General features: G+C 41.8%; 5 protein-coding genes across 6 annotated transcripts in view; 1 reads left to right on the forward strand and 4 right to left on the reverse strand.

Moving 5' to 3' along the window:
• Positions 1–649: 649 nt before the first annotated feature.
• On the reverse strand, positions 650–4,686 carry LOC115014917 (ADP-ribosylation factor-like protein 9). Its single transcript, XM_029442049.1, has 4 exons — positions 4,297–4,686; positions 3,054–3,231; positions 2,756–2,931; positions 650–2,168 (listed from the first exon to the last, which is right to left on the reverse strand). Exons 1-4 carry the CDS (start codon positions 4,504–4,506, stop codon positions 1,992–1,994), a joined length of 741 nt encoding a protein of 246 aa, XP_029297909.1. The 5' UTR covers positions 4,507–4,686; the 3' UTR covers positions 650–1,991.
• A 558-nt stretch (positions 4,687–5,244) lies between these two features.
• LOC115014916 (snRNA-activating protein complex subunit 1-like) lies at positions 5,245–7,003 on the reverse strand. Its single transcript, XM_029442048.1, has one exon. The coding sequence runs from the start codon at positions 6,925–6,927 to the stop codon at positions 5,854–5,856; it is 1,074 nt and encodes a 357-aa protein (XP_029297908.1). The 5' UTR covers positions 6,928–7,003; the 3' UTR covers positions 5,245–5,853.
• Positions 7,004–7,674: 671 nt separating this feature from the next.
• On the reverse strand, positions 7,675–15,632 carry LOC115014405 (signal recognition particle subunit SRP72-like). 2 transcript variants are annotated; one of them, XM_029441222.1, is made up of 20 exons: positions 15,394–15,632; positions 14,417–14,537; positions 13,780–13,900; positions 13,109–13,252; positions 12,856–12,967; positions 12,739–12,770; positions 12,338–12,462; positions 12,168–12,225; positions 11,841–11,972; positions 11,597–11,725; positions 11,389–11,461; positions 11,072–11,136; positions 10,852–10,947; positions 10,617–10,720; positions 10,228–10,305; positions 9,775–9,912; positions 9,648–9,685; positions 9,364–9,523; positions 8,750–8,974; positions 7,675–8,585 (listed from the first exon to the last, which is right to left on the reverse strand). In XM_029441222.1, the coding sequence occupies exons 1-19, from the start codon at positions 15,491–15,493 to the stop codon at positions 8,794–8,796; spliced, it is 2,007 nt and encodes a 668-aa protein (XP_029297082.1). In that variant the 5' UTR covers positions 15,494–15,632; the 3' UTR covers positions 7,675–8,585; positions 8,750–8,793. The 2 variants fall into 2 exon arrangements, with proteins under 2 accessions (XP_029297082.1, XP_029297081.1); XM_029441221.1 differs by lacking the exon at positions 7,675–8,585 and adding an exon at positions 8,605–8,707.
• Positions 8,759–24,959, reverse strand: part of LOC115014406 (signal recognition particle subunit SRP72-like) — a 74,078-nt gene continuing 57,877 nt past the window's right edge. Inside the window, exon 21 of the transcript XR_003832899.1 lies at positions 8,759–8,793. The gene's annotated coding sequence lies outside the window, so the exon portion shown is untranslated. The remainder of the gene's footprint in view (positions 8,794–24,959) is intronic.
• LOC115014411 (leptin receptor overlapping transcript-like 1) lies at positions 15,517–21,788 on the forward strand. Its single transcript, XM_029441234.1, has 5 exons — positions 15,517–15,533; positions 16,148–16,279; positions 16,943–17,018; positions 17,898–18,084; positions 19,761–21,788. Exons 2-5 carry the CDS (start codon positions 16,264–16,266, stop codon positions 19,875–19,877), a joined length of 396 nt encoding a protein of 131 aa, XP_029297094.1. The 5' UTR covers positions 15,517–15,533; positions 16,148–16,263; the 3' UTR covers positions 19,878–21,788.

The following is a 24,959-nucleotide window of genomic DNA, read 5'->3' on the forward strand; positions in this document are numbered from 1 at the left end:
AGTCCATCATCCATCTCGCTGCCTCAAGACGTCCGCTCAAAGAAAGTGATACGTGGAGGTCAGCGGGGAGAGCGGCTGCTGCAAGTGTGTTGGGATCAGATTCCAGATGTAAAAGAAGCCGCCTTTAAAGCCTGACGGCAGATTAAATGTCAGCAGCCATGTTTGTTTCCTCACATAAGAAGTCTGGAGAATATCCATATATACATATTATTTTTTTCATATATACATATACATATATATATTATATATATACATATTATTTTTTTCATATATACATATACATATATATATTATATATATACATATATATTATTTTTTTCATATATATTTTTTTCTCACACATATATTATATAAATATATTACATATATATATGTATAACTTATAAATATATATATACACATATATATTATATGTGTGAGAATGTTTTTATATATATATATATATATATATTATAAATATATTATATAGTATATATATTTCATGTTTCCGTGTTGTTCTATGAAATGCCTTTGTGTATGCGTTGTACGTGCTGTACCTGAATGCATCATGAGTTCAATTCTCACAGCTACAATAAAATCACACCAATCAAGTCAGTGAAAACTATTTATTTAAGTGTAAAAAGGAAAGAACTGTGTTAGACATACTGTTCACACAATACTGTTCACACAATACTGTTCACACAATACTGTTCACACAATACTGGATGTGGGACATGCTTTGGTATTGGAAAACAACTCTGAAAATCTGGATGAATTAAAAAAAGAAAGTGTTCTTTAAAACCTTTACATTCTTTTCTTTTTTAAAAAGGTACACATGAAGACTTTGCACACAACAATGTAGTTCCCCTTTATCCCAAAGTTAACGAACAGTGAATTAAACAGATTTCACCAAATAAACAAGGATTAAGACGAACTAACAAGGAACAAGCAGCAAAAACACAAAGCTTAAAGTAAACTTTAAGATAAACACTTATCAAAGTACGTACTGACCTGGGTCATAAAAGCAATACTGTTTTTAAAGCTGTAATATAACAACAACACTCCTGCAGGTATAAAGTTATTGGCTGTGCGTCTGATCACTCAGTATGATGCAAAGACAGCTGAATATTAAAGCAGCTCTCTCGACTCGTTTACGTCAACAGCTGTTTTATTTTGTCAGAGCATTTGATTTATTGATTTCTGTGTGGATGTAAAGCCAGTATTTCAACAAATATATAAAAACAATTCTCTAAAATACATTCCCCACCCGAGCTGTAAGTAGTTGTGCCGTCACATTTTAATTAGTTGAAATCTGAACGGCACATAAGAACGCTCGTCAACGGATCACAAGTTTAAGATCTTCTTTTTCTTAAAGCTGCGATAGTCGAGTGTGAATGTTTGAAAAGTTTAAATCCTCAGAGATGTACCATCGCCTCACTTTGTACTTTTAGTTGATGTGATGCGTTTAATTTTCTCATGAAAATCGTGCCTAGAACAGCTTTAAATATTCTGTGGATCATGACACACGGAGAACCTGCTGCCTGTCGGCTCGTCGCTGGTGATGAAGCTGGTGATGAAGCTGGTGATGAAGCTGGTGATGAAGCTGCTCCCAGCAGCGACACAGAAGGCCTGAGTGACTGTGCAGCCTGAAACAAATCTGCTTTCATCCGGAGCCATCGGACAGTCGTCTCCAGTGCTCGTTACGTCGGGTAACAGTCTTGTAAAGTGAAACATTCATGGCTTTCATGGAGATAAATCTTTGGTGAAGATTTGAACACAAGTGTGTCCCAGAGTTTAAATGAAGATGAAAAGATCGAATCTTTTCGTAAACGGTGAAACAACAAAAGAGTTTTCAGAATCTACTTCTATAATCCCGAATACAAAATACCAAAAACATACAAAAACGTTTGTTTCTCATAAATAAATAAGACTTTCAGACAAACTGCTGTAGTGAAATCATTTCAGGGTCATTATCAAAAACACAGGATTGAGTGACAACCACCAACAGAGCTTTATCTGCTGTCGCAAACCATCTGGATGATCAGGTCCCGAGCGTCCAGGACGCCGGAGCTGAGCTCTGCCGCGCTCTTCTTCACATGGGTGCCGATGAGGAACAACTTGCGGTCTCCGACCTCGGACAGAGACAGAGCGTCATGGAGGTCGGTGATGCTGCAGGATCCCGGAAGGTCCTGGAAACACGAGTTAAACATGAGACAAGAATCAGACACTTATACCTCAGAGGAAACTCTGGAGTTTAAACTGGATGGAAACGACTTCTGAGTGTTTACGAAGTCAAGCGTCGTCTTTTCCGTTCTCTCATCTCGCACACTTTGACTTTTAGTTTAGTGTTTAAACCTAAATTAAATTTAGAGATTTATTATCAGAATTACTACAATGTTGAAATGATGTTAAAAATGTGTCGCTTTAAGATCTGAGAGAAAATAAATAAATATAACTGGAAAGGGTAATTAATAAATAAAGAAATATAAAAAAGTATTAAAATAGATGCATAAATAAAATAAAAAATCTGAAATTTAAATAGGAAAGTAAACAAATAGGGGATAAATAATAAAAAGGTAAATAAATGAACAGAAATATACATTTAATTCACGTTTATTAATATCTTCTATTACTTATCATTTAATGGCATATTAATATCTTGCGGCCCTTCTGAACACAAAGTCTCTAATTATAAACTGTTAGACGTCCTTTGTGGATAAGAGGCTTCCAGGCTTTTGTTGAAATCAATCTGGAGTGTTTGTTCTGTCACGCTCACCTGTTTGTTGGCCAGTACCATTAAAGGCAGGCGGGGGTCGGAGGCCAGCAGCTCGTGTAAATGCTTCTTAGCGACGGGGAAAAGCTCAGGGTTGGAGGAGTCGACCACAAATACCAGCAGCAGCGCCCTGGACATGTACTTCTGCCAGTACGGCCGAAGCTCCTCTTTACCTCCAACTGACAGACAGACAGACGTTAGACTGTGACATCAGAATCAAACTCATGACGGACTCAAAGCAGAAGTGACCGGTCACATTGTCGCTCATCTCTTTTGGGTTCAGATGCAAGTTCAGACTTACTTTCTAGGAACTCGATGTGCAGGTCCTCTCTGTTGATGGAGACGGCGTTGAAGCCCTGCGTCGGATGCATGTCCTGCTTCAAGCAGCCAGTGGACAAACAGTGCAGCAGGCTCGTCTTACCGGCTCCATCCAGACCCAGAACCAGAACTTGTGTCCCCGCGGACTCCACAGGCTTGGACTGCAGCACACACAGACCAGTACACGTCAGATTAAGGGTGGAAACTATCTGGAAGTTGTGGATACATGAGTTTCTGGACTGATACCATAAATAAACCTTTTCCACAAAACCCCTCGACATTTTACCATCAAGAAAATTATCTACAGGTTCATTTATAATGAAAATAGTCACTAATTGTATTGTTACAACAAAAATATTTTATCAATACATTGTTTGATTTATTTAATGCATGATTTAATCCCATCTTTAGTCTTTGATACTATTAAAAAAAGGTGAGATAACTTCCCACACAGTCAATACAAAAAAACTAAATATACAAAATACTGATGTGACACAGACACTGAGTGAACAACTACTGTAATGGAGTGCATTTAAACATAATTTCATTATCAATTTATTTGCAGATTATTTTCTCTATTAACTGATAAGTCTATTGGACAATAGTGAATAATGTCCACCAAGAAAACCAACAAATATTTACATTTGAGAGCCTGGAACTAGTCATTTTATTTTGTTTTTTTGCATGACGAAATTACTCAAACGATTTCTAAATTAAAATGAGTTTATTACATTTAAATAATGTTGAATGTCCTGTCACTCGCCTAACTAGTTGTTTCCCTTCTAATCTATAATGTCAGTTAAATACTACATTTCCCAGAATTCCGCACAGCAACACCCAGAGAACTTGCATGAACTTGTTGCTATAACCATAAAATAAAAGAGATTTAGATGGTTGAACTGGTAGTTTATACACTCTGGAGGATTTCCCTAATAAAAAGGTAAACTTAAAACACAATATATATAAATATATATTCTACAGCTGCTGAATTCTGGTTTATTTTCGTGTGTATCGTTAGAAATGTCTACTGCACGAGTGTGATAGCTCACATTCCTAAAACTGAACCTTATTTAGGTGAAAAGCAGCTAAATATACAAAGTTGTTACTCGTCGTTGTCCTTGTAAGAACATTTTAATGTGACATTGAAGGAAAGTGTATTTTAGAAGTGCATAATACTGCACTCTTCACCAACGGTTTCCAACGGTTTCCACCGGAAGGTGTGTCACCTCTGATGTTTCCGGAGCTTCAGCAGCGACCACCGTTTGTTCCGCTTCTTCCTCTCTTCGCTCCTCTTCGGCACTTTTACCGTCTTTCTCCGGCCGTGTTTCAGGCTTCTTCTCCCCGGAGGAGGACGCGTAGTTCCAGACAAGATAAGCGACTCCCCCAGCGAGAGCGACGGAGGCGCCGAGGACACCGGCTTCCCTTAGCCCGAACATCGTGCTCAAGCGCCGGGTTTTATTTTCCTTCCTAACTGCCGCTTTTTACCTGTCAGTTTCCGCCATTGTTGGAGTTTAAGTGAATCTTTCACTTTCCATCCACCTCCCCGTTCTCCTCCGTGACTCAACAAGTGGATTAACAGACCGGAAGCCGAGGAGGAACTCCTCCAAACGATGTTTCCGGAAAGAAGTGCGCCGCTTTTTGTTGACGCAGTGTCACAGACTCACCGCGTGGTGGCGCCATTATTCCCACAATATCATCATATTAACATAAATCCTGTCTTCTTTTTATTTTAAACAAATATGGATATAACTGGTGGTAGAAAGTAAGTTTACTAAAATATTTTAGTACACTATTGAGGTACTAAGAGTAATAGGAGCATGGCAACTGTAAAATACCACTTTGTAAATCTAACAGTAAAAGTACAATATACACATGTAGAAGTATAACGTTGCATAATATGGAAATACTCAAGTAAAGTACAAGTACCTGCATTTAGTTGCATTTTACCACTATCTGGAACACATCACCAACAAGTCAAATTAATTCCAGATATAAAATATTCTACAACAAAGGTGTGTTGTATGTATTTGTATTGTTTTTCCATATTTTGTTTATTTATGCTGCGAGTTTCATGCTCTGTATTGGAACTGTTAAATCACATCGTTCCTATCAACAAAAATACATTAAATTCACTTGTACTTCTACTACTTGATAATTCTACTTGACACCTGAAGTTAGTTTTTATTTTATTCTATAAAATATGAATTTTTTTTGGACAAAAAAGGTGAGAATTAAATATATTTATTAACAAACTAAAAGGATTCCAGTTAAACAACAGATACATCATGGGTGAAATTCCAAATATTTGTGCCCAAAGACTATATTTAGTATAATAAAAGAAAAATGCCACAAAATCTTGAAAGATTGGTGCGGACGTACTTTGGGCAAATATCTAAAAGTAGAACTTCGACATTTTGAAATCACTCCAAAAATGACAGTTTCATTAATAGCCAGGATTTTATCTTACTTTGTGTCTATTAAATGTATTCCATATTATATATTTTTACACTGCATATGTATAAATATCTTGATTTTGCTCCTTGTAGTTTCTCATCATACTACATTTCGCCCTCGGGGACATGAGAATGTATAGAAAACAAACCCAGATTAAATATATTAAAAACTCTGCAGCCGAACATTTTGACTGATTTTGAGAATGTAACCTAAAGTTGCGGGCAGAACAAAAAGGTAATTTTCCAAATGAAGTGAACTTTATTTAACCTGGAAGAACAAAACCAAAGGACAGAACTTCTGTGTGCAGCTGAAAGTCCTCCTGCCTCCCATCATGGCTTGAACGGTGGCGTCTGGTTGGTTCTCCTCACCGCCACCCTCTGCTGCTCGGGAGCACTCAGCAGCCAGGACTGGTGCCTGCACTCCTCCCGTGTCACCCCGAGACTCTTCCAGGTCCGAGCTCGCAGTGATGGAGGCCTCCTCCGCTGCAGAGTCTCCTGGACCTGCTCTGCCCCGGAGCTGGACTCCTCCACAGTCTCTTGCTGTCTGTGCCTCCTGGCCTTGGACACCTCCTGGAAGTTGCTGTAGCTCTTCTGCTTGATAGAGGAGAGGAGTCTAGCCCTGCTGCTGCTGGCCTCAGCTGACTTCTCCTCCTCTTCCTCGTCCTCATCATCACCAGATTCTTTATTATGCTGCGAGAAAGTCTTCTGCTGCCAAGTGAGGAACTCTGACATGCAGTCTTTCAGGCGGGCGGTGAAGTCTCGTTGGGTCATGGAGGCCTTGCTGCCGACCTCCTCCGTGGCCTCCTTCAGCGTTTCATACTGGCTCTGGATGTTGCTCCCCTCCTCCAGGATGTCTGCAGAGTAGAGCTCCTGCACGGCCACGGTCCTCCCAATAAACCCTTCACACACAGCTTCCTTCTTTCGTTTCCTCTGCTTTAGGAAGGTTAGCAAATGTGGCATGGCGGTGTAGTGAATGGCTTTGGATGCAACAAGCTTTTGATAAATGTAAACAACATCCTGATGCCCAGAATCCACAGAGTCCTTGACAAACTTCTGCACTTGGGCCCAGTCCCTCAGAGCGAGTCTAATCTGCACAGGCGGGACAGCAAGTTGTGTGTTGTACAAACCAAACATCAGATACAAGCCTCCCACTCGGATCTGGTAGCTGTAAGGAGGCAGGAAGTACTTGACGGCTGTGGCCAGCGCTACTCTGCAGAATCTCTTGAGTTCACTTCTACTGGTGGTGCCTATAAAAACATCTGAGAAGCCCATCTCCCTCCAAATGGCGGAGAACTCCTCGTACCTGACGGAGTCCGTCTGCTGGAAATGAGCAAGTAGTTCCTCCACATCTTGTGTCAGAGGATCGTAGAAGACATCACTGTAAATAACGCGCTGGCGAGGCATCCTGTCCACAAAGCAACAACCTCAGAAACTCAATCAGCTCGTCAGAAGGAGCTCTGGACAGGTGAGGCTCGTCATTAGCAAATTACCTGAGAACTACGCCCACAAGTGGGAGGAGTCCACTATGATGATGAGAAGCAGGTGTGGTTGATGGTAGTTCCAGCTCCTTCAGTGACTCAGATAAGAGCCGGATCTCAAACGGCTCTTCGTTTAGTAGCTTTGCACTTCTGGCTTTTAATAATTCAGCGACGTTTTGACCTTCAATTGGTCGACTATCAGTTCACGTATATCACTTATTTAATGTACGTATACTAAACCTTACAATTTCCAAACATGATGGTATGAAAACTTTAGAAGATATAAAAACGTTAAACACTACACGTGACTTCCTCGTCATTACCGTAGTAACTGCATGTTGCAACTTTGCAATATTCTTCATCTGCAATAAATTAAAATATGGTTATAAATATATAATATATATAAAAAGTCATATTGATGGTTAAAATATGTCAATAAATATCTTAGTATCAACCTATCAAGGTGCAGGTTGAATACATTAAGATCAATTAATTTAAAATTATTCTGTCGTATGTTCTTTAACTTGTGATTTGAAAAGTTTTATTTTAACTTCTGTGGAAACCATGTGCATATATTTATATCAATCTGCTTTGTGAACGCCAGGGGGCTCCACCTGCTTTTAACTATATAAATATAAACTAAAGAAGTTATAGGAATCACAAGGGTCATGTGTCATAGTTCAGGGTTTTATTAAGACTTAACAAAGTGTCGCCCGTTTGATCTGAAAACATGCATCGGACATATTAAAATTCAAGAATTTCAATCATTTTTGCTTGAATTTAGACGAATTCAGGGATTAAAAATAAGTATTCTTTAATGCTGCGTCTTTGCAGCCGATGGAAAGTAGAGGGAGGATTTAAGAAACATGAAGGATTTCTTAATACTCAGAGCCAAGAAATATAAAAAGGACAATTCTCCTCAAATTGAACTCCATAAACGAAACCACTGATGTTTACGAGTTATTAATATTAAGAAGGAAAGGAACACGTCGTGAGGTCAGTTGGGACAGGCTTTTAATGATTTGAATAGAGGTTCGCTGGATCAACCAAACAATCCATTATCACATTTTTAAAAAGACATTTACAGACGTTGAACGCAGCGTCTGTGAAAACTTGACACTTCAAAGGGGACGAATTTAAGAAACTGATTTAGAAAAAAGAAAAAGAAAAAGAAAAAAGCACCAGTAACAAAGAAAACGCTGTTTTTAAATTCTTCTGACCTTTAATGAAAAAAGAATAAGCCGTATTATCTTTAGTTTTTAAATTCATTTTACTGTGACCTCAGAAGGTCGGGAGTAAAAACAAAGACAGAAACACTTTGAGAACACAAAGTTAATTTCAGTAGAAGCGTCCTTTAAATCCTCCTCCGTACGTCAACACCACAGATTAATGACAAAGAGCAGCAGAGGGACATTTTGGTTTCACATGTTTAAATGAATGGCCAGAACAAAAACACAATTCAATTTGAAACATAAAAAAGAGAAAAGCTCATGATTTCTTGGCGAGACGTCTCGTGGCCCCCTCCGCCTCGTGTGGCCCCCTCCGCCTCGTGTGGCCCCCTCCGCCTCGTGTGGCCCCCTCCGCCTCGTGTGGCCCCCTCCGTGTGTCGCTTCCCTCCGCCTCGTGTGTCGCTTCCCTCCGCCTCGTGTGTCGCTTCCCTCCGCCTCGTGTGTCGCTTCCCTCCGCCTCGTGTCGGCCCCCTCCGCCTCGTGTCGGCCCCCTCCGCCTCGTGTGTCGCTTCCCTCCGCCTCGTGTGTCGCTTCCCTCCGCCTCGTGTGTCGCTTCCCTCCGACTACCAGCCTCCTTTGCCTCCCTTCTTCTTCTTCTGTGGTACCTTCTTGCGCGTCGCCCCCGAGGCTGCGGGTTTCTGCTGTCGTGGAGGGACCACGTTGCTGGCGGGGGCTGTAGAGGAGCCGGTTGCAGACCCTGGTCTGGGGGAGGTAGGGGGGCTGCTGGCTGTCTTACTGGCATCCCTGCGGCCGATGGAAGAGAGAACATTGTGTCAGTTCGCAAGGAAACACGCGGTCATCCTGAGGGAGGGGACAAACATTGTGCCATGCGCCTCTCTGTGCACGGCAAGTACATTCAAGGAAAAGTTCTACATTTTGCGAAACACGCGTCAAGAGTTGGATGAGAAGATCGATAACCTTCATGCTGTACAGGACCTGCGGGTACATTTAGTTTTGCATTCTGGAAAAAGTCAAGTTAGCGGTTAACCCCTTCTGCAGAGCAGCTGGACCTCTCCACTGACGACTCGTTGGCAGGGAAACTAAAGGACAATCCTCGGGTGCTTTTCCTCTACAAGTGCAGTCGATTCCTCCGCTCGCAGGTCATGTGCATGTGCATGAGATTCTATACTCACAGATCGGCCGAGGCGCCTGCTGTCGCTCCCTGCGTGCCTTTTCCTATTTGCTCCTTCTTCTTTCCCTTCTTCTTGCCTCTGTAGTAGGAACGCTCCCTCATGGGCAGCCACCTCTCCAGGTCAGGGGTCGCTTTGGGGTCGTAGTTCTTGGGTAGTTTTCCTAAAAAAAGACAAATCTGTGGTCAATAACCTTCAGCTTAATGTATCGTTTCAAGGCTTCGTACATCTCAAGCATTTTTAAGATTATTATTATTATTATTATTATTATCTGAATAATAGCAAACCTCTCTTCTTCTTCTTCTTCTTTTTGATCTCGCCTTGGCTGTAAAGACAACGCAGACGTGTTAGCGTAAAGGAGGCATGCTTTGCATGTGTTAATGTTGTGAACATCGTGGAGTGAAGAGGGTTTACATTTGTTCTTTGGGGGGGTTTTCTCCGGTGACCTTAGCAGCTTTTTTCCTGACGTAGTTGGCTCCGTGGGAGTTCTCCAGCTCGTCCACGTCCACATTTAAGGCCATCGTGTCAGCGGAGGGAAGGTGCTTGCTGAGGCTGGAGAGGAACGCTAAAGAAATAACTTCACATTTTAAATGCAAAACCTCAATTTGCACCATCGTTAAAGAACTCGCCTCGGGGGGGGGGGGCGGAGAGTTATTATTACGAATGCATGAAATAATATTAAAATATCATCACACGAGTCTATAACAGGCGAGAAGCATTTTGGCTTCGTTAAGTCAGAGAATGGAACAGGTGAACATTTGTTAAACAATTATTTCATTTGTGAATTGTTTTAAAATTCAACTTATTTATCATTTAAGACAAAAGACATTTTCAGTTTCACTTCAAGAAAAATGGGTCAAAGGATACGATTTGGCTTTATCTGTGTCCACCAGAGAATACGCCGAGATGAGTTGTGCCAGTGTGTGGATGTCGTTGGTGTTCTGCCTGTTTCAAGAAGAAACTAAAATCAAGCTTCATTTCTTCAAATGACCGACACACAAATGGAAAAGAAAACTAAAAGTAGTTCATAAACTCACAGCTGTGCTGCATCAATATGTGAATGAAGAAATACTTTGCCTTCATCATTAGAATGTTTTTCTGCTCTATAAGCATCTCGCAATGATGTTTATCAAGTCGAGAGCTGCTCGACATCATGCCGGTAAGATTGATCAAACAGAATCAACAGCTGGGAGATCATCTCCCCCCCCCCCCCCCCCAAATACTCCACACGAGTGTTTTGCAGGGCTGTGACTCACTTCCACAGCTGCTCCAGATCACTAATTGCTTCTTTTTTCCGTCCGTACTTCAGTTTGTAATTGGCAGCTTCTCGTACAAGTGCCAAGTGTGCAGCAGATCCGGGCTGTGGAGGAGGAGGAGCAGATTACACGGCTCGCCAGATGAACGCGTCACCCACAGCCTCGACTGTAGGTGGCGATTGGCAACATTTATCTTTGTATCGTTTCTGCACAAATGAAAACACGGCACACGAACCTGTTCAGACTGGTAATGCTCAATGGCTTGTTTGAAAATCTCAATAGCGCTGTCGATGTCTTCTTCGTGGGAATACATCGTTACCAGAGCTGAAATCTGAGGCGTGAAGACGAGATGAGGAGAAGTTAAAGCAATAGGACAAAGTTACCAGAGTACAGCCACAGATTATTGAAAGGAGACATTGTGATACACAAGAGGTCACAAGTCCGAGCAGCCGTACCATCCCCGATTTGTGCTTGAACTCTTCAATGGACCGTAGAACATCGCAAGCTTTTGTCACGTGACCTGAGGACCAAACACAAACGCTCATAATGTAACATTAAATATTAACATCACTAGAAACTGAAGCCTGTCACAGCTGTACGTTCTTGTTTAGGAATATTGAAGCATTAGATGATTACAAATGGAAATAACTAGTCAAACAAAAAATGAGCTTTCATTTGACAAAGATATAAATGTGTTTATTATAGCAACATATTCCACTGATGAAGAGGAGGGTCGTAATAAAACACAACACATGTAAGAACATGTCGGTACCTTGTATTAAATAGAGTTGTGCCATCGTCAGCTTGATGCCAGACGCACTCTCTGGATGTTGCTCTGAGAATTGCTGGAAAACAAAAGAATCGTCAGTAAGCATCAAACAGGACATACATTTCTATTTCTGCACACAACATATAGAAATTAAAGCTCTTTCAGTGACCCAAAGTCAAGCTGAAGACAGCAGCTGTGTCGTCGCTTCTACCTGCAGCAGCTCGATGGCTCTGCTGTGCTGCTTCTCTCGGCACAGCTGAGCCACCTGGATGAGGACCGGCCGCGGGTGACCCGGGTTTTGAGACTGAAGACTGGACGACAGTTTCCTGCACTGGTCAGCCTGTTGACGGCAGACAGCGGCACACCAACAAATCCTGATCAGTAAAATCTAAAATTCTGGGAAGTCAGACATTTCTGTTGTCCTCTTCGTGGAATGATAACGGCTTCTCAGCTACCTGGTTAGTGTACATGGCCAGGAGGGATTTGTTGAAGTCGATGGCCTGCAGCTGCTTCTTCGCCAGCTTGTATTCAACACCTTCAGCGTTCGTCAGTTTCACCTTCTTCTTTGAGTCGAACACGTTTTGGTCCTACGGAGACAGAAAACACATTTCATCCAGCTGAATGTGGAGAAGGAGGTTGAAGGAAGGAGACGGGGGGGGGGGGGGGGGGCTGCGCTCCCACTGAACATTAGTGGAACATTCATTATCCATGTAAACAGCTTAGTCGGAATAAATAGGAATATTTTGTGCAGGTAAACGTGACTCAGGTCAATAAACACCCACCTTGTTTATTGTGATGATATTGTTCGCAGTCACAGCAAGCAGCCCCACATCTGACGGCCTGCAGACCAAGAGCATATTATGGAATATGTATCAACATTGAGACATACTACTAGAACAAAGTAAGGACGTATGTTAAACTGTTTCTCTCTCATTCATTGTGATGCACTCACTTGAGCTTGATGACCTGGTTGTAGAGCTGCAGCGCCTCGTCCGTCCGACCCTGTAGTTGCATCACGTACGCCATCTGAGAATGGATGACGGCCAGCTCTGACTCGATGTCCTCCTCAGTCACATCCTGAACCAACAATGACAGTGAGGGGGGGGCATCGCTGTACATTTATTACACTTAATAATTCCTATTTGGTCCATTTGTAGTTTCTTGTAATGTCAATATCTGTTGTCTATCTTGGAAACAACATGTTTTATTATTGACACCCAGATTCATGCCTAAAGACGTATAAAGTCCTCAATTCTATGAGACTTCATATTCTGAAAGTCTGAAAATGATTGTACTAATAGGCTTGATGACGAACATGTTTTAGGAGAAGAAACAAAAAGAGGCAACACTCACAGAATCATCCGTCAGAGAGACTCTGCAAAGCTCTGGAGAAGAAAAACAGTTAACGTCGAATCAAAGAACGGGAAAAACAACAAGCTGACAAAGAAGGCAGAAGAGAGCGGGACTGACCCTCTGCTTCTCGTAGCTTATTGAGCGCCTCTGTGAGCTGTCCTTGGCCAATCAGAGCGCAGGCAGCATTGTAGCACAGCTCATACGTAGACTCGGGAAGACCAAGATCTTCCTGTAGAAGAAAACACATCATCTTAATAACCAAATAATACATTCATGTTAATAAACCTTCAGCTGAGCTTAAAACACAGTCCCGTTCAAACAACACAAGACGCATATAAACAAACTACGTTAGCCACAGAGAAGCGCTTACCAACGGCGCCTCCTCCCACTGACTCATAGACGCCACCACAGCAGAGAGGTTGGTCTTCCTCTCCTCCTCGTACTCGTCCTGGGAGTTCCTGATCAGATCTGTGTAGACGGACTTGCAGTCATCGTAGCGCTCCATTCTGTACAACTGAAAGAAGAAAGACACCAGTAATGAACCGGAGGTCTAACGAGACGCCGCTGAACTGTGCAGTGTTTAATCATCACTGAGGTTGTAAATGAGTGCATTCATTTAACAGGTGTCTTTATGCTGCTGTCACTGTTTTTATTACAGCTTTCATTCATTTGTTTTTATTTAACTACACCCAGAGAAACGTTTAATGACACTAAAGATAATTGTGGTATGTTGGGTTTTAAAGGAGTTTTAGAGTCCCGTCATTGTCCAAATGTTGTTCTAAAGGTTCTTGTATTTTATAGAAGCTTTGTAACATACTGCATGTTAGATTCTAAGATATTTCATATCAATATTCAACGACTTTGAGACAGAAATAGACCGATATGAGTTTAAGAGTCATATCCCAGATCGTATGGACACACCATTTATCCATACGACCCGGGGTATGACCCAGGAACACGTCTTCTTTCCCCATAAAAGGCTAAAAATCAAAGTCTAGAAATCAAAAGCAGGAACAACAACACGACGTGCTTCAGCCTCACCACTTGACCGTAGAGCTCCTTCAGCTTGTCCGTTTGTTCAGGAGCAGCCTCGATGGTCTTCAGGGCACTTTCCACTCTGTTGAGCCGGTACTCGCAGTACGCCTTCTCAAACACAACGTCACTGAGAGAAGAGAAACGAAAATGATTCAAATGTGGGACCATTACTTATTATATGTTTAAAGCATGAAAGAAGCAAATGACATGGTTTTATATTAAATAGGGCAGCAACTTCTGATTATCACTACCACCAACAATGTCAATCATTTATTTGATTTAAATCCCAACAGACTTTCTGCTGATTTGAGGTTTGCAAATACACTTTGTTGTTTTCAGAGTAAACTTTAAGCCATTTCTGTTTAGTTTGCTGTTGAATGTGTGTGTGTGTGTGTGTGTGTGTGTGTGTGTGTGTGTGTGTGTGTGTGTGTGTGATCTGCTTGTATCCAAGTTACTACTTATTTTCTATTGTTTTAGCACTGTGTATAAAGCACTTTTATACAAGACTGTGCAAAGAAACATGAACAATAGATTCAACTTTGAGTGTATAATCTTTCTCTGTTTGGTTAATCAGAGAATTGTTCCAGTGCTTCTATTTACAACACACGTTTACTAATCAACACGTCATGTAAGATTTGATTACCTGCTGAGCGCTTTTGAATGAATGTTCATGACATTCAGCGCCTCTTTGAAGCTGCCGTTCTGAACAAGGCAAACTATTTTACAGTGAAGGGCCGTCACATCATCCCTGTTTTCTTGCAGAACTGTGAACGAAGAAAACACAAACACAAAGCAGATTGAAGGGATTTGCATAGCGGAGCATCTTCAAAGAATACAAAGATCTTTCTCTTGTTATATTTGGTCACAAAGACACTGAAGGGAGAATAGGGAATAAGGTTTGTCAGTGTTCTGCAGTATTAACATGCTACCTGTACTGTAAGAGGAAAATACCACACACACACACACACACACACACACACACACATGGGACACAATGTTAAGGGCTGATATTGCTTGCATTGCTTGGTTTAGATGTGTGTACTGATTTGAAAGTGGTTTAAAATGACAGGACGAATTTGTGTATATTTAGTTTTTTTCTGTTTGTCTTTTGTAAGTCATTAATTTAAAAAAAAGGGGGAAAAACAAAGCAGATTGAAGAAACAGCTGCGTTCACACTGAGATACTGTTGAGTGAGGATTATTAAAAGAAGAATCAACAGTCCCTGAACGTTTCTAAATGTTTGGTGACAGCTGACTGAAGCTGCCCATCATGATAAGTTAGCTGTAAGGCTAGGGACACGTCACTAGTCAGGAAAGGACGGCGCATTTCTGGAGCGAAATATTATATTAATACTTCACATAAAACCTACATAAACTCACTGGGTGTGTAGCTACAACACTTAAGTATACACGTATTATTAGATGTTTGGTATACAGAGCTAACTCGGTGTTTGAGAGACCTGACAAGTAGATGTCTAACTGCCGTTAGCCTCGGCACATGCTAACAGCTGGTCATGCAGCTGGCCCTAGCTTAGCCAGTGAAAAAAGGGATCGTTTGTGTCCTGTCCGACCGCAGTTCCGGTTCCGTTAGAGAGCATTGATGACCGACGCGAATACCTACTTTTAGTCAGAGCTTTCAGGGCTCTTGTAAAGTCTCCATTCTGCCCGCAACGGTTAACTTCGGTCCACAACGAAGCCACCGAGACCCCACCGCTCGCCATCTTCGCTGAATGGTGCTCACAGAGTCGGCGGAAGAAGAAGGTGTACACATCCGGGTTAACAGAAATTGTATTTATTTATTTTTTAAATATAATAAATACAAAACCTAAACGAAGATTAGTAAATGCGGCATTGTTTTACTGTTACTTAAACGTTTATATTTTGGAAATATACGCCAGGTGTGTGGTTCCTCATTTAGCAGTGACACGTGACGCGGGCAAATGATGCCTTCATAGCGGACCTATAAAAATGGGCTTCCGCACACCTGCCATAGTAGGCAGTGGGTAGGAACATATACATATTAATTACAATATATAATTATTATTATATTTGTGATTGATTGTATACTGATTGTACACGAAAGTAACACTTCATGGTGTAACAATACATTTCTGATGTAATATTTGGTAAATACATTACAGTCATTCCCTTTGTGGCGTGATTGTAGAAGACATCACTTCGTTATTTTGTGAATACCAGGCTTTTACAGTTGGAAAGAGTCATAGTCGAATTTAGTCTTCAGCTTTTTCACCACTGAGGATGTTATCAGAAACGTATTTGCATCTTATAGACAATAAATATATTCAAATAGATCACATTTACATTTTTTATTAGGTCGTTTCTGTGCCGACTTATAATTCCGGTTTTTATGATAGCACTGGAAGGCAGCACAACAGGCAGGGTCGAGGAGGTTCGGTCGGACTCGGCAGCCGAAGAGGGGGGCACTGTTGTCATTCGTCAGGGCTGTGTGTCGAGCTTTTGTCCAGGAGAAATGGCTGGGATTAAAGGTAGAACATTTCCACTTTTCATTTCGTTTAGAAAGCCTCTGAAACCCGGCTCAGTTTATATGACTGTGAAAAATGATCCTGAACACAGATGGATGCGTGTGTCCCGTCCAGCTAGCTAACGGTAGTGAAGAAGTAGTTAGCCGCAGGGTCGCAGTACAGTCGTTAGCATTGTAGCTGAATAGCTTTCATTCCTTGAGCTAGAAACAGCCACTACTCAGTCAACACAAATGTACATTAACGTTAGTTGACACACTGCAGCTATGTGACCTTGTATTATAATACCGTATTTAATGTTTTTCCCTTTTTAATAGTATAATACTGTTGTAGTTACCGTTACAATGCTAATGCTAGCTGCACCTGAACTTCAGCCGTTGATTGAGATGCTGTGCTTTTTGTAAGTGAGCTGCCTGGATTAATTGCTGTTAACAAGCACCACACAGACTGTATTGCTTCCAGAGTTTAACACGAGCCCCTAATAACATGGCTTAGATTGCAAATGTAGCAGGTTACACGTGAAATCAGCTGATTCATCACATGATAGCTACAATAGCCAGGGGCCCTGCTGCCAGGCTGTGATGGTTGAGGGATACACACACAGATTCAGAGAGAGCAGCTATAATGTGACACTGTCCATGCTGACATCCTCCTCTCTGCCTCTTGTAGCTCTCATCAGCCTGTCCTTTGGAGGGGCCATTGGCCTCATGTTCCTCATGCTAGGATGTGCCCTCCCTGTGTACGAGTAAGTACCACCATCACACACCGTGTGTGTGTGTGTGTGTGTGTGTCTGTGTGTCACTCTTCACACTCAGATGTACCTTGGGTGATCCCATCATAGGTTTACAGCTTTAGATACAGGTGTGGATGCAGGGCAGGATTAACCTGATCGGGGGTTCCCTAATACTAACCATGACACAAATAACCAATAAACTAACCTAACTGTTCTGACACTTATTTCTTCCCTGGTTTTCCATTTTCCTAGATGATTAAAAAATAATATAGTTATTTGAGGGTTTTTATTGCTGTAAGTCAACGTACAACAGCCTGTAAAGCAGTACACCCCCACATGTCATTATTTGTTTCTGTTATTCATGGATGGCTTTGTAGGAAGCTAAGTAAGAAGAACGTTTCCCAATTCTTGTGTGAATGTACAAAACACATCAACGATGCACCAGCTTTCAGTTCAGAGGTGGAATTCAAACGTGTGAAAAGAGATCCGTGTGGACTTTGCCGTGTATGTGTAGCTCACCACAGCTCTCCAGTGTGGTCGGACACAGTTGATGTGTCTTTTCAAAAGAACTCTGGTTGTTCAGTCCTCTCCCTACATGAGACTCCTCGAGCTGCAGCCTAAAATCTGGCTTTTGTAATCTAATCTCATTTCCATTCGAGCCATTATCCTTTGACTAAATGACAGCCTCAGTCCTGCATAATGTAGGGGAAGAAGGCTGTTAGAAAATCAATTAGTGATGATTATTAGTAGAGTCTGACTCATATTATCAGTGTCAGTATAATTGTCAAGCAAATTGCAGTTCAGAAATACCGCAGATACATATTAAGACATTCATGTTATTAATACAGGCTGCAGGAAGGTGTTTATCTCTTGTTCTCTCTCTGTCTGCAGCAAATACTGGCCTTTGTTCCTTCTCTTCTTCTACATCCTCTCCCCCATCCCTTACTGCATCTCGCGGAGGGTGGTCGATGACACAGACTCGGCCAGTAACGCTTGCAAAGAGCTGGCCATCTTCCTCACGACGGGCATCGTCATCTCAGCCTTCGGCCTGCCCATCGTCTTCGCAAGAGCTGAAGTAGTAAGTCACAGAAGCCTCTTAGTGCAGTTAACAGTAATACATAAAACTTACAGGTTTGCAGTAAGATTACTCCACCAAAGCAGGACAACGAAAGTAAAAATGACAAATTTAAAAATCTGTTCTACTTACAATAACACGTGCAACATTTAGAAAAAGAAAAAAGCTCCTTTCCAGTCAGTCAAACCTTCACGTTTCCTGAAACAAATCAAATCAAATTTATTTGTATAGCCCAATATCACAAATTCTACATTTGTCTCAGTGTTTACAGACTGTAAAACTCTGTTTGTGTCGCTTGTTGGCTCAATTTTAACACCTCGAGAACCTGTGAAGCTCAAAATAAGTGTTTAACTTTCTGTGTTAGTTCTGCTTGAACACACACTTTTCTTTGACTTCCCCTCGTGTTCTGTCGTGTTCTGTCGTGTTTCTGTCTCGTGTTCTGTCTCGTGTTCTGTCGTGTTCTGTCTCGTGTTCTGTCGTGTTCTGTCGTGTTCTGTCTCGTGTTCTGTCTCGTGTTCTGTCGTGTTCTGTCTCGTGTTCTGTCTCGTGTTCTGTCTCGTGTTCTGTCTTCGTGTTCTGTCGTGTTCTGTCGTGTTCTGTCGTGTTCTGTCTCGTGTTCTGTCTCGTGTTCTGTCGTGTTCTTCGTGTTCTGTCGTGTTCTGTCGTGTTCTGTCTCGTGTTCTGTCTCGTGTTCTGTCTCGTGTTCTGTCTCGTGTTCTGTCTCGTGTTCTGTCTCGTGTTCTGTCTCGTGTTCTGTCTCGTGTTCTGTCTCGTGTTCTGTCGTGTCTGTCTCGTGTTCTGTCGTGTTCTGTCTCGTGTTCTGTCTCGTGTTCTGTCGTGTTCGTTGTTCTGTCGTGTTCTGTCGTGTTCTGTCGTGTTCATGTCTCGTGTTCTGTCGTGTTCTGTCTCGTGTTCTGTCTCGTGTTCTTGTCTCGTGTTCTGTCTCGTGTTCTGTCGTGTTCTGTCTCGTGTTCTGTCTCGGTGTTCTGTCTCGTGTTCTGTCGTGTTCTGTCTCGTGTTATGTCGTGTTCTGTCGTGCTTCTGTCTCGTGTTCTGTCTCGTGTTCTGTCTCGAACAAGAGCGTGATTTAATTAACGCAACCGAGAAAACATCTGATGCAGTTGCAAAGTATTTATTAGAAACTATTAAGTAAATGGTAAAGAGAATTAACTCTGGGAACATTCTGTAATTTGGTTAGATACAAATACAGAATACAACACAACACACACCACGCGCCACAGGGACAACAGTAGTTTATTTGGACTCCAATCCGACCCCTAGACCGTCCTGCTGCCTAAATACTCACTAGAGCACCACATGTGGATTAATCCGCACTACTTTCCTCCTGTTTGCTAAATGCTACAGTGACCGACTGTTTTAGGATAATAATTTTTATGCCACAGAGAAGTCAGAAAGTTTTGGTCTCTTCAGGTTAGCAGGATGTCTGGTTCGTATGCAGCAAGAACATGTTTTAATCTGACAAGCGAGAACATTAATGATCGTTTGCACATCAGTTACTCCTCGTTACCTTGCATTTATGAAGAAAGCAGCGTGTGGAAGGGATTCTGTAAACTCTTGCGGTTGACACTCACTAGACTTCGGCCTAAATATGCGCTGCCAGCCTGGCAGCATATACAGCAGCATTTGTTAAGCTGAATTATTGATGCCTTGGTTTACAGATCGCCTGGGGGGCGTGTGCGCTCGTGCTAACGGGTAACGTAGTGATCTTCGGGACCATCCTGGGCTTTTTCATCGTCTTTGGATCCAACGACGACTTCAGTTGGCAGCAGTGGTAAAACAGCAGAGGGGGGGGACCTTAGTCTGAACTGTTTTTATTAGCGTTATTATTATTATTATGGTATTACTGTTTGGTTCTTGTTGTTATTTATATGATGACCGCTCATCCATAGACTCACACCAAACCAGTGCAATACTTTTTTTTTACCGCCTGCATCATATTGAACTGACACAAGTGGGATGCAAAATGCTGACTTACAGTTGGATTGTTACTTAAACTCTTTTGACTTCTGTGCTTTTGAATTACCTCCATTTGTGTGTCTCATCTTGAGTTGATAAGTTATTGAGCGCTGGTGAACTACTGCTTGTTTTATCTGTGAAAATTTGTTAAAAAGAATCCGATTGAATGTTGAATAAGACTTAATCTGACCAAAAGGACAGGCTCGTACCTTTCTCTATTCAGTGCATTCTCTGGAAGACGCTGTCTCTACACTGAGCACACGCTGCGTTTGCATTTCCACTGCTGCGTTGAGTGTAAAGCAGCAGAACACTGATGGGAAATCTGCAGAACACAAGCTCACATTTCACAACTCATTATGAGGAAAAGCTCCATTTCCATTTGGCTCGAGTCTAATTAGATTGAAACTGTGTCTTTTGTTAGTCACACTAAAAAGGTGGAAATTCAGCTGATGGAATGCAGATTTTTAATTAGCTTTCTGCTGATGTAATGCTCCCGACGCTGAGCTGTGAACGTCTACAAGATCAGTGTGTGTGTTTTGAACAGTGACTGTTACTGCCACCAACCCGTCTCATCTTTACACCCTGTTACATGTGTGCATGTAGATCAGTATGCTCTTTATTTAGTTTGGGACCATGTTGGAAATACCTGTTTTCACTTCTACATGTTTTCCCTTCAATTGTTTTAATGTCCGCAATCCACACGAGTCATAAATTATCATCAGAACAAAGAAATAGACGACGTTCAGGAGCAGCACAGTGTTTGTTTCCTCTGACCTCAGAGAGGATTCCTTCACACAGCCTCACCGCAGAGATCAAATTCAACTGACTTGGTGATTTCCCAGCTGGATGCAGGCTGCTTATTCACCATGTTGTTTTGCATTATGATCTCTGTTACCTCACTGTAGTGTTTGGGCAAGCCTCGCAGTGTCGGGTCAAGAAAGCATGAAAAGCCTTTAGCAGCCGCCAGCTAGCATAGGTAGGATTAGCTCGTTGGAAACTGAGCCAAGCTAAGAACTGGCCGACTTATAAGCGCGGCCCGGTCAGTCACTGACAGCCCTTAAGCTTTTAAATGGCACTCCTTCAAAATAAAAGAATCCAGCGCCCATGTGTTGTATTTCTCTCTAGAAGCACATTAGGTCCATTTGGCGCTCGTGCCGTCACATTTCCTCACAGCAGCATTTTCACGCTTTATGATTTGAAGTGTTTCTCTGTTCTCCGGCCTGTGTGAAGGTAATTTGATAATTTGGGTTGTGTAATCTGTTGGCAGCTTACAGGTGCAGAGCTCCTGTTTGCTGTTTAACTGCATTAGTGGTAGTGCTGAAGCGCTGGTGTGTTCAGTGTCCCAACGTTTCCTTTTTAGATGTTGTTTTTGTTCTGTGGTTCAGTTTGAATATGTGCCCTCTGGAAGATATGTTTTATTTTAACGAGGACTGATGTTGACATATTATTATTTGTTTTGTGTCCCATACTTTCAAAACTTAGATTCTCTTTAGTTCTTATGTGTTGTAGGTCCGCTCAGAATGTACTTGTACTGTGGGTTCCCATGCACAACAGATTTCCAAACAGCTGACGAACAGAAACAAATGCTTTCACTATAAACTGTTTGTCAAACCACATAACTTCATTTTTACATCTCTGTTTGTGTACGGAGGAAAGAAACGGCACACGATGTGTTCATCAGTAAAGCTTAGACGTGTTGGGAGTTGGTTTAATAAATAAATTGGAAAGCTTTTTATTGCTCCATCCTGAAGCACAGCCATGCAAATATCTGTCTTCTCATCCGAGTCACATTAACAGCTACACTTTCTAAAGAGCAACACAAAGTCAAACTCTTGACTTAACACAGTATTTATATAGTAAGTTAAAAAGCATTGGATATCTGTAGAGGGAACCTGTGGCTAACGATACTAACTGACACCTGCGCTTCGGCACTACAAATTGGCATTAACCGTTAAAAGCTCAGCTTTAATATATATATATATTTTTTACTTTCTTGTCTGTTCCGTGACTCTTCCAGAGATCACGACCTCAGTGAAGGCACTGATTGTATTAAAAGCACCATAACGATGGCAGCTTTTTAGTTCCAGTGAAACATGTATTTAACTAAGTTGCTGAATATTGAAAACTACTGACATGATTTGTGCATATTGTTATGTGACACCACTTTTTGAATCTTATTGAACATGAACATTAGATCGGCCCACTGGTGGTGGTCTGTAGGCCAGTCTGTGGTGGGACGAGCAGGGTAGCTCCTCACGGTGTCCCTGAGGCACCATCGTCTGTACGACACCGTGTGGATTTTAAGCTCAATTTGTCAAATGTTGTCTGACTCTGTTTTGTAGCCTGAAGTTGAAACTCCCCGATGTGACAGAAGTGGTGTGTAGCTGTGCGACGGGTTTCTGTGTTTCTGTGAAGAGAAATGTTACACGTTGGGAGGATATTGTATTTATTTTAACGTCATTTTCTATCGTCAACCTTTGTGTTAAATATGCAGAAGTCAGCATAGTGGTCGTCTTCTTGTTTTTTCTTCTTTCTTTTTTTTTTTTTTTTTTTTTTTAATAAACGCCATTTTTGAACATCCTCTCCTTTTTGAATGACTACCAACACATTTGCCCACACGCTCATTTTACAAGACTTCACAGGAAATAAGCTTCACTGATATCATCTGCGTGGCCCCGTTAGTGTGTCCTGTTGGTGCCCTCTGGAGAATCTGCACATTACCAGACACAAGAAGAAGAGTCTCATCATGTCGCGTAGAAGGAGGCCATTTAAACGTGAGGATTCGTCTGTCACATTGAAGGGAAGCCAGTGTACTCATAATTAAGCTGCTTGGCAACACTTTCATATTTAGCATGTATAAGCAGTATATAAACATTTATGAAATGGTTTGTAACACTGTGATGTCGCTGTAATCACATATAAGTGCTTATTAATTAATACTATAACTCCTCCTGTAGCTGCCGTATAAACAGGGTAGGAGTATAACGTCCTTATATCTACATTATCATTAAAAACAAATCATTATTAAACACATCGTCTTTGGAAAGCATCAAACACACAAGAAGAACCTATAATGACAAATAAAAGAAACATGATTTTGGAAATGTTTGCACACAATGGAAAACCAAATCTGTCATTTACAAATGTATTTAGATAATGTTCTATTACCTTCTATATAAACGGCTCATAAACAATGCAAATAATTAATGAATTCCTTAAAAATATATGTATTGAAAGTAAATACTTTCCTGACAGGAGACGGAGAGGAGCAGCTTTGTCTCCCTCTGCTGGCGTCACGTGATAGTCAGAGATCAGTCTCTCTGTCGACACCTTGAGAAGAGAAGAAATCACAGAAGTCTCAGCTGGAGACATTCGTGACTATTTGAAGCCACACATTCAAACTTGGAAGTAATGGTGCGTTCAGGTGCTCCTCGCATGGTCCCATTCCCTGAGTCGGGAAACAACATGGACGCTACAAAGAAGTTTTCTAACTAATCTAGGTCACTACGTGGACAGCCATTAGCAGTTACAACCTACCAAATTACATGAGCAGAAGATGCAATACGGGAATTAATAAAGAGTTTCTTACCATCGGCCGAACATTTACTTTCTGAGTAATATGACGTCAACAAGTCGTGTACTGAAAACCTTTCCCCGTAGAGAACTACATTTTCTGATTATTCCAACACCACATGAATGCAGCACGACTACTTCTGTCCTCTGTGGCCTCTTCTTCTGCCTTCTTACCATTAAACCCTTCATCTGGTATTTATGATCACTTTACTTTATAGGCTTAATAATACAAGTACACAATATTCTGTCTTCTAACGTGTCTAATAATCGAGCAACACAAGTAGGATTAAAAAGTAATTAAGAAAACTTTAATCTAACATCGAAGAAATAAAGCATTTACAAAACGCCGCCACCAACAAGGACAACACGCTCAATCGCACAATCATTTGTGACACACAGCGACACACACAGCGACACACACAGTGACACACACAGGGACACACACACAGCGACACACACAGTGACACACACAGTGACACACACAGTGACACACACAGTGACACACACAGCGACACACACAGTGACACACAGCGACACACAAAGTGACACACAGTGACACACACAGCGACACACACAGCGAGACACACAGTGACACACACAGACACACACACACACAGTGACACACACAGACACACACACACACAGTGACACACACAGCGACACACACAGCGACACACACAGTGACACACACAGTGACACACACAGCGACACACACAGTGACACACACAGCGACACACACAGACACACACACACACAGCGACACACACACACAGACACACACACAGTGACACACACAGTGACACACACAGACACACACACACACACAGTGACACACACAGCGACACACACAGTGACACACACAGTGACACACACAGCGACACACACAGTGACAACGACTCAAAGCTCCCGCTTAAATGTCCCCTTTGGTCTACACACGCATACGCAGAGCACGTACAGACGGTCACAGGAACGCACACATTCTGTTCGATGCGCCCCCGACACCCACTCTCTCTCTTCACACACACACACACACACACACACACACACACACACACACACACACACACACACACACACACACACACACACACGAGGAGGTGTGGCCCCATGGAGGTGACTTGGTGTAAATTAAGTTATACTAATTAATATGATTAAGAGTTATATTAAATGTTATTATAAATTAAATGAATTCCTTGTGATAGCCATGTTACTTTATCGTAGTGCCAGTTACTATCAACCCCTTTTTATGATTTGATGAATATTAAAATAAGACTTGCTCAAACCAGAACCCCAACGTAAAGCTGACGTGAGGCGTAACAATACAATCT

Source organism: Cottoperca gobio, chromosome 10 (assembly GCF_900634415.1).
Source record: "Cottoperca gobio chromosome 10, fCotGob3.1, whole genome shotgun sequence".
NCBI classification, from domain to species: domain Eukaryota; kingdom Metazoa; phylum Chordata; class Actinopteri; order Perciformes; family Bovichtidae; genus Cottoperca; species Cottoperca gobio.

Coding starts and splice junctions, on each gene's coding strand:
- LOC115014917 (XM_029442049.1), bottom strand. CDS start 4,506: ATGTTCGGGCTAAGGGAAGCCGGTGTCCTCGGCGCCTCCGTCGCTCTC. Junction 2,932..3,053: donor GCACATCGAGTTCCTAGAAA/GTAAGTCTGAAC, acceptor TCTGTCTGTCAG/TTGGAGGTAAAGAGGAGCTT. Junction 2,169..2,755: donor TGGTACTGGCCAACAAACAG/GTGAGCGTGACA, acceptor TCGTGTTTCCAG/GACCTTCCGGGATCCTGCAG.
- LOC115014916 (XM_029442048.1), bottom strand. CDS start 6,927: ATGCCTCGCCAGCGCGTTATTTACAGTGATGTCTTCTACGATCCTCTG.
- LOC115014405 (XM_029441222.1), bottom strand. CDS start 15,493: ATGGCGAGCGGTGGGGTCTCGGTGGCTTCGTTGTGGACCGAAGTTAAC. Junction 11,137..11,388: donor ACAACTCTATTTAATACAAG/GTACCGACATGT, acceptor TTTGGTCCTCAG/GTCACGTGACAAAAGCTTGC. Junction 9,686..9,774: donor AACCCCCCCAAAGAACAAAT/GTAAACCCTCTT, acceptor TTGTCTTTACAG/CCAAGGCGAGATCAAAAAGA.
- LOC115014411 (XM_029441234.1), top strand. Junction 17,019..17,897: donor TGTGCCCTCCCTGTGTACGA/GTAAGTACCACC, acceptor CTCTGTCTGCAG/CAAATACTGGCCTTTGTTCC. Junction 18,085..19,760: donor TCTTCGCAAGAGCTGAAGTA/GTAAGTCACAGA, acceptor CTTGGTTTACAG/ATCGCCTGGGGGGCGTGTGC.